Here is an 8818-nt window from a genome sequence, read left to right on the forward strand (position 1 = left end):
TAAACATACACATAAACGCAAACATAAACAACTCATATCATATAAACATACACATAAACGCAAACATAAACAACTCATATCATAATATAAACATACACATAAACGCAAACATAAACAAGTCAAGTCATGATCATAAACGCAAACATAAACAAGTCAAGTCATGATCATAAACGCAAACATAAACAAGTCAAGTCATGATCATAAACGCAAACATAAACAAGTCACTTCATGATCATAAGCGCAAACATAAACAAGTCACTTCATGATCATAAGCGCAAACATAAACAAGTCACTTCATGATCATAAGCGCAAACATAAACAAGTCACGTCATGATCATAAACGCAAACATAAACAAGTCATAGTAGAGGGAATCGGATTACTCTTCTAGCCTTGTCTTTGCCTTCATGATTTCCTTTAAAATGTTTTTATAATTAAAAAGGAAATATCAATTATCAACAATGACAAGCCAGCAGGAACCTGCCTCTCTCTCTCTCTCTCTCTCTCTCTCTCTCTCTCTCTCATGCACACTCAAGGTGCAGTTCCTGTTAAATGGAGTAGCATTGAAATTAGACTGCTGCAAAGTGGAGATTGAGAGGACCCAAATATATCATCCTTGCATGTGACATGCTGTTGCTGCATTCTGACACTAGAGAACCCAAATATATCATCCTTGCATGTGACATGCTGTTGCTGCATTCTGACACTAGAGAACCCAAATATATCATCCTTGCATGTAGCATGCTGTTGCTGCATTCTGTATTCATTCTCACCTGGGAAAGCAGTGGGCGGCGGTCAGAACCCAGTCCTTGTTGATGAGGGACCCTCCGCAGAAGTGGCCTCCATTACGTGTCAGACTGGCCTGCCATGGCCACGCCCCCGGTGGTGCGTTCTCTCCGCCCACGATGCGCGTGTTGCGTGTGTTGAGAGGGGCCTGCCCACACACTGGACACAAGGAGACCAATCAGACACAGTGTGTGTGTGTGTGTGTGTGTGTGGGGTGTGTGAGAGTGTGTGTGTGTGTGTGTGTGTGTATGAGTGTGTTGGAGTGTGTGTGTGTGTGTGTGTGTGCGTGTGTGTGTGTGTGTGTGTGTGTGTGTGTGTGTGTGTGTGTGTGTGTGTGTGTGTGTGTGTGTGTGTGTGTGTGTGTGTGTGTGGAACTCACCATCCAGCTGTGAGAGGCATCCTGAAAGACAAAGAGATCAGAGTCAGTCATGAACATCCTCAATACTACCCTCAGAACCAGCCAATCAGCTCATACTACACTAAGAACCAGCCAATCAGCTCCTACTACACTAAGAACCAGCCAATCAGCTCATACTACACTCAGAACATCCTCAATACTACCAGAGGCCTTAAAATTCATTTTTCAAAATGGGGGGGAATTCCCCCCTTAGGTTATTCATGTGGGGGGATTTACACAATTTAGGGGGGAGGGGTTGCAATTTCGATACTTCTTCGATACTTTTTAAAAAAAGTGTTTGATTTTGGGGCCCCCACCACCCTGACGTCATCAGTAATATATACTGTAGTGGGATCATTCATAACAGTGGACATCCTAGATTCTGCTTGACTCTCTCCACACACACACAAACACTGAAAATGATGGCTTATGTGATATGTTTCTATTTCATATATTTTTTAATTCATATAAAGTGTATTTAGTTAATAATGTATTTTTTAATGTATAGCATTTTACTAGTAATTACTAGTAGCTAAACATATTTATTAATTTGAATGCTTCATATTGACGTTTGAACGCTTCATATTGACGTTTAAACTATAACACTTAGGCATATCTTTAATGTGGTGTGTAGGTCTAATTGAGTGCACATTGGTGATGAGTAGGTGTAATTGAGTGCCTGTCACTTTAAGAAATACGTGAGAGTAATTAGCCTCCTTTCAGCCTGACGGTTTTAGGCTAGTCGCTAGTGAATAAAAGTTGTGCATAGTGCATAAGGATATGTGGATGCAATTCATTATGTTTTCTATGTCATTAGATAAAATTAATGTTCAACAAACTAACAAGTTGAAGACAATCTTTCTGGGATCAAGTGTTGATGTGACCTGAGCTAGTAGGATAGTTACCAAGGAGCTGTTTCCAGATGTAAAAGTTTGCCATGGTTGCGTAGCCTATTTGCGTAAGCGCAAAGTGGTTCTCTCTCTCTCTCTCTCTCTCTCTCTCTCTCCGTGTGTGTGTGTGTGTGTGTGTGTGTGTCTGCGTCTGCATGAGGCTATGTTCAATTCAACTCGGTAGTTAATCCGTCCAGTCAATACCACCGCATTCACGCCACTTCATGATTATATTAACGTCATCAGACAGGCTGTAAAAGTGTATGCGGGAATTTCTCGCATTATGATGGCTAGAGTTGCGGGACTTGAACAAATTATGCGCAATACCCGCAGTGAAATTTAAGCCCTGACTACACTCAGAACCAGCCAATCAGCTCATACTACACTCAGAATCAGCCAATCAGCTCATACTACACTCAGAACCAGCCAATCAAAATCAGCCAATCAGCTCATACTACACTCAGATTCAACCAATCAGACAATAGTACACTCAGAATTAGCCAATCAGCTCATACTTCTATCAGCTAACACTACACTGGTTAGTGTAGCCCAGTGTTTCCCAAACTTTTTTTCTGGGGACCCACTTTTTAAAAATGACAGACCATCGCGACCCATTTCACTTCAAATACCCTGCAACCACCAATATTGTTTTAGGCCACAGGTTCTCCAACTTTTCTATGCCTTCCCCAACCATACATTGCTATAGGATCTAGATAGATAGATCCTGCTTTGAACACGGTTGTGTTGCATTTTGAGCACCATCAGCGTGAAAAGTTGGAAATGACTACTCAAAAGATACGTTTTAATGTGCATCTGAGAGTTTGGGGAAATTCTTGCATGTTGCCTAGTCGTCATTCGTCAGCATAAGCTGTTGTAGGTTGCATTGCAGACAAATGGGTCCATAACACTGTGGACATCAATTCCGATGTAAACAGCAAATAACTCAAGTCGTTATATTGTATTGTTGTATTATATTATATTGTATAGTCGTTATATCAGAACAAGAGGCGTTTGCGCAATAGCCGGAAGAATGCGCATTTACTTTGGAGTTAGTGAGGTAGAAAACGAGAGGAATAGTGTTTAAAATGCCCATTTAAATTGTAGACTATAATGCACTGTTGTGCATTTTAAATCAGAAATAAGAATGTGAGGAGGTTGCTATTAACTTTAAAGATTGCATCTACAATCAAAACTATCTACACGCAAATGTAATGGCCTTATGTCCGGTCTATGGATGTCTGCTTTAGTTGACAGCACGGTCACTATATTTTAATCTGTAAAGTTGAGGAGCTGGTATATTAATGTTCGTGCAAATAGGCGGATTCATGTCCCTTGTAGTTTGCAACTGTGAGGTACATGGCAGGCACCCCACAGAACGGTTTCATTTTGAGAGGTAGATATCCATGCTGGCACCCCCTCTGCGATGCGTTCGTCCCCCAGTTTCATGCGCCAGTTTCATGAGCTTTTATGACAAAACCGTGACTGTGGTAGGTAACAAACTACATCCTAATAGAAAACTGTTAGCTTTCCTGCTATCAAATGACAAATGGTAGCCTATCAGTTAGCTATCATATAACACAACATAAATTGTGCTGGCGACCCAAATAAAATCTCCTGCGACCCACCCGTGGGTCGCGACCCAAACTTTGGGAAACACTGGTGTAGCCTATTAACACTACACTGGTTAGTGTAGCCTATTAACACTACACTGGTTAGTGTAGCCTATCAGCTAACACTACACTGGTTAGTGTAGCCTATTAACACTACACTGGTTAGCGTACCCTATCAGCTAACACTACACTGGGGGTCGTTTCTAGAAAAGTTAGCAACGACGTTGCGCAACCACCATGGTACGACGCAACTTGCGACCAAACAACGACATTGTTACACCTGTTTCCAGAAAGCATCGTACCTGTGTCGCAATTCGCTACCTCCGACGTTCGAACACTGTAGTTCCAACAACGTTGTTGATGATGCAGCGATAGATATCATTGGTGGAAACAGTGGCAACGTGTAATACCCCACCCCCTAGAAATGCCACAGCCTATGTTGACATTTTTCTCATTTAAACCGAGTGAATAATGCTGGCATTGTCATTGTCATCTGCAAAAACCTAAACCTATTAATTGCAAGTATATAAAACATTTTACTGAAGCCGACCAATAGCCTATGTGCCATTATTTGTGTTAAATATCTGTTGGAAAAAATGTATAGCCTGGACGAATGTCTGGGTATCGCAAATGTTATCAATTGTCTCGTTGCTTGACGGCAGCGCGTCAGTGCACTACGCGCTCGGCCGGAGTTCGCATCCTATCTCTTCTTTTCATCTCTGAGTAAGAGTAGGCCTACGAGACACAACAATAGGTTTTGACCATACATATGTATGTATATAGTTACTCTACATCGAGAGACCATAGGTACAAGACATCAGTCAAAAACAATTGAATCTACATGTCACACTAGTTCACCTGCAGGTAGCGACTACACTGGTTAGCGTAGCCTATCAGCTAACACTGCACTGGTTAGTGTAGCCTATTAACACTACACTGGTTAGCTCAGCCTATCAGCTAACAGTACACTAGGGGCAGCCGTGGCCCACTGGTTAGCACTCTGGACTTGTAACTGGAGGGTTGCCGGTTCGAGCCCCGACCAGTGGGCCGCGGCTGAAGTGCCCTTGAGCAAGGCACCTAACCCCTCACTGCTCCCCGAGCGCCGCCGTTGTAGCAGGCAGCTCACTGCGCCGGGATGTGTACTTCACCTCACTGTGTGTTCACTGTGTGCTGTTTGTGTTTCACTAATTCACCGATTGGGTTAAATGCAGAGACCAAATTTCCCTCACGGGATCAAAAAAGTATATATACTTACTTATATACTTACTTATACACTGGTTAGCGTAGCCTATCAGCTAACACTATACTGGTTAGCTTAGTGAACCCAGAGCGGTATAGAAAACAAAAACTCCCGCAAGAGGCCGTGGAAAAAGATGGCAGCACTTTTCCATGCCAGTTTCTGGATTATGGGAGTTATGGGAGTTTTGGAACTGAAAACGGCCAATCACGTGGTCAGCAGTCAATGAGTTACTAGATTAAGCCCTCCAGCATCAGAAATAGATAAATAGATAGATAGATAGATAGATAGATAGATACTTTATTGATCCCTAGGGGAAATTCAAGGTCACAGTAGCATACATACAACACAAACACATTCTTTAACAGAAGAAAGAGTAATTAAAGTATATAATATAAAAACACAACTAAGCAATAAGGACAGTAGAAGATAAAGAATATACTAAATATACTAAAATACAAATTATACTAAATAAAACTTAATCTAAATCAATTCTACAGTATCCACATAGTGGGTAATTAATGCACCCCACCCTCCTCCACCCTCTTGCAATTCAGCCATTCAGTACAGGTGTTCAACTCTTGATGTTATGGCTCTAAGTGAGACGCTGTTATCTGTACTGGATGCTCTCCTCATTTCCTGAAACTTCTCTTGTTACTTGTCAAAAACCTGTATAGTGACCCTTGATGACAGGTGCCAGGAACAGTGACTTTGGATTCCTGATAGAGGAGGTTACATTACACACACACACACACACACACACACACACACACACACACACACTTTATCTTAGATAAGGGCCTGAGGCTTTGTTGAGTCGAGAAACAGGAAAGAGGTGAAAAGGTAAATAAGAATGTGATTGTCTGTAGAGGGAAGTCATGAGCTGTTTTCAGACATGTCCTCCACACTACATGCACACACACACTCACACACACACACAAGCACGCACGCACACACTCACACACACACAAGCACGCACACACACACTCACACACACACACTCACACACACACAAGCACGCACAAACACACTCACACACACACACACTCACACACACAAGCACGCACACACACACACACACACAAGCACGCACACACACACACACACAAGCACGCACACAGACACTCACACACACACACACACACAAGCACCCACGCACACTCACACACACACACAAGCACGCACACACACACACACTCACACACACACACAAGCACGCACGCACACACTCACACACACACAAGCACGCACACACACACACACACAAGCACGCACACACACACTCACACACACACAAGCACGCACACACACACTCACACACACACAAGCACGCACGCACACACTCACAAACACACACAAGCACGCACGCACACACTCACACACACACAAGCACCCACGCACGCACACACACACACACACACACACTCACACACACACAAGCACCCACGCACACTCACACACACACACACTCACACAAGCACGCACGCACACACACTCACACACACACACAAGCACGCACACACACACTCACACACACACAAGCACGCATGCACACACTCACACACACACACACTCACACACACACACAAGCACGCACGCACGCACACACACACACACACTCACACTCACACGCACGCACGCACACACACACACACACACAAGCACGCACGCACACACTCACACACACACAAGCACGCACACACACACTCACACACACACACACAAGCACGCACACACACACAAGCACGCACACACACACTCACACACACACAAGCACGCACGCACACACTCACAAACACACACAAGCACGCACGCACACACTCACACACACACAAGCACCCACGCACACACACACACACACACACACTCACACACACACAAGCACCCACGCACACTCACACACACACACACTCACACAAGCACGCACGCACACACACTCACACACACATACACAGACACACATACACAGACACACACATAAAGACGCACACACTCACACACACACACAAGCACGCACGCACACGCACACACACTCACACTCACACACACACACACAGACACACACACACACAGACACACAGACACAGACACACACACACACACAAACAGACACACACCATTCCTCTGCACTACATGCAGATCTTTGTTAAACGGATGTCCTTCGGGTGATTCAGATATAATGCTAACATGCGGACATTATGTGTGAATGACACCAACGCATATGAACAGAATCTCTGAGTAGTTGAACAGGTTGAACACACACATGAACAGAATCTTTGCTTTGTTCAGACATGCTTATTTATAATGTCCGTCTGAAATACTAGGAGGGGAGTAGTGTAAGAGCCGGCTAAGTTCTGAGTTCCAAATAGCCGGTTATGTTGTTCAGATATACGGCCCAACCGCTTGATATCCGCAGAACGTGAAGAGTTACACCTATGTCTGAAAGCAGTAATACAGACACACACACACACACCTTTCCTCTATAGGGTGACAGGGACAAGGAAATGTTCCTTTAGGGTACGTTCAGACTAAGCGTCAGACTTTTCGCAGCTGCTGGCGTCCGTTTTACATTATAATACTATGGAGTAGAACGTGTTTTCAAAAAAGTCGTCGGCGTCTTTTAAAACGCAACAGCAACCATCTTTTTCAGCAGCTCTTCTAGCGGAAAAACGCCATAGCCTACGTCACGCTGTCTTTTTTACAGCTGACCAATCACAAGCGGATTACCGGGACCTGTGGTTTCCAATGACAACAGGTAAAAAATGGAGAAGGTGAGAACACCGGTCGAGAGACTCGCGTTAGTGTCTGAGCAGCATAGGGAATTGTTTGACATGACTTCACAACTTTACCACAACATACCAAAAGCAATAGCCAACCACGCAATATTTTGTATCCACACGTAACCAGTGTTGCCAACTATTTCGAATGAAAAGTAGCTAAAGCCAGCTCCAAAAGTCGCTAAATGTCGCTAGATGACGTCACACGCTAATTTGCATATAAATTACGTCAGCACGTCGTACCCCCGCCCCCCCCCAAAAAAAAACTGTAATGGCCCTTCAATTCCCTTTTACTCCTGTTTGCTTTTCTCCTACTCATATAGGCAACTTTAAGAGCCTAGTTTAAATATATTTGATTTAATATACTTGTATATTTATTGATAGGCTACACTTTACTTTCTGTAGCCTATCATCTAGACTACACTAGCATCAGGTGGCTGAAAAGCAGTCATTTCCAACCTATTCACTGCTGCATCTGCTTCGCACTGCTTGAAGTCTGATTATAACGTGACCATAGGGTAGCCTACACGCAATGTACCCTTACGGCAATGGCTATATTTTGGATATATTTAGGCTACATAATATAGGCTTAAATGTCACTCGGACAGAGCAATAGAATTTTTTTTTTTTTACTCAGCCGACAGTCCTGCATCAACTTGCATTGACAACATTGAAGCTAGGCCTACATAGCCTAAACGAATGCTATAGTTTTTTCAATTGTTGAACGATGCTGGCAAGCGTGTCCCTGTTTCCCTGTCATCATGTCATTGCTCTCGTCTCGTTGACTCTCTTGTTGTAATTTCAGCCAAAGTTGCTGCACCTTCCAATGAGCTTAGATCTATAGAACATCTACTTCCTTGTAATAAAATGGGCTGATACTATATAGATAGATAGAAAGATAGATAGATACTTTATTGATCCCCAGGGGAAATTCAAGGCCAGTCATTCCTTTTATAATCATGGGGCAACGCTTTGGGCAAATTCGCGATGTAATTCACTAACGAAACAGGCATGAGGGGAGATTTTCTGGCGTTTCAACAACGAAACAGAGTTTGGCATCTTTGCGAGAAGATTTTTCTCACGCTTTAAGCTGCTGCTGCAGTCAGCCTGGGCAAACCGAAGG

General features: G+C 43.5%; 1 protein-coding gene across 3 annotated transcripts in view; it reads right to left on the reverse strand.

Annotated features, from left to right (window-relative positions):
* LOC143137450 (serine protease 33-like) overlaps nucleotides 1-8818 on the reverse strand; it is a 34477-nt gene that overhangs the window by 23700 nt on the left and 1959 nt on the right. For all 3 annotated transcript variants that reach the window (XM_076297645.1, XM_076297646.1, XM_076297647.1), the window contains exons 2-3: nucleotides 1164-1184; nucleotides 772-943 (exon numbers count right to left, since the gene is read on the reverse strand). In XM_076297645.1, the coding sequence (XP_076153760.1) occupies nucleotides 772-943; nucleotides 1164-1184 (193 nt within the window). The remainder of the gene's footprint in view (nucleotides 1-771; nucleotides 944-1163; nucleotides 1185-8818) is intronic.

The sequence above is a fragment of the Alosa pseudoharengus genome, unplaced genomic scaffold (genome assembly GCF_046254945.1).
Source record: "Alosa pseudoharengus isolate Yale_2024_CS ecotype anadromous, Long Island Sound unplaced genomic scaffold, YU_APseudo_1.1 YU_APseudo_1.1_scf_21, whole genome shotgun sequence".
Taxonomy (NCBI): Eukaryota; Metazoa; Chordata; class Actinopteri; order Clupeiformes; family Clupeidae; genus Alosa; species Alosa pseudoharengus.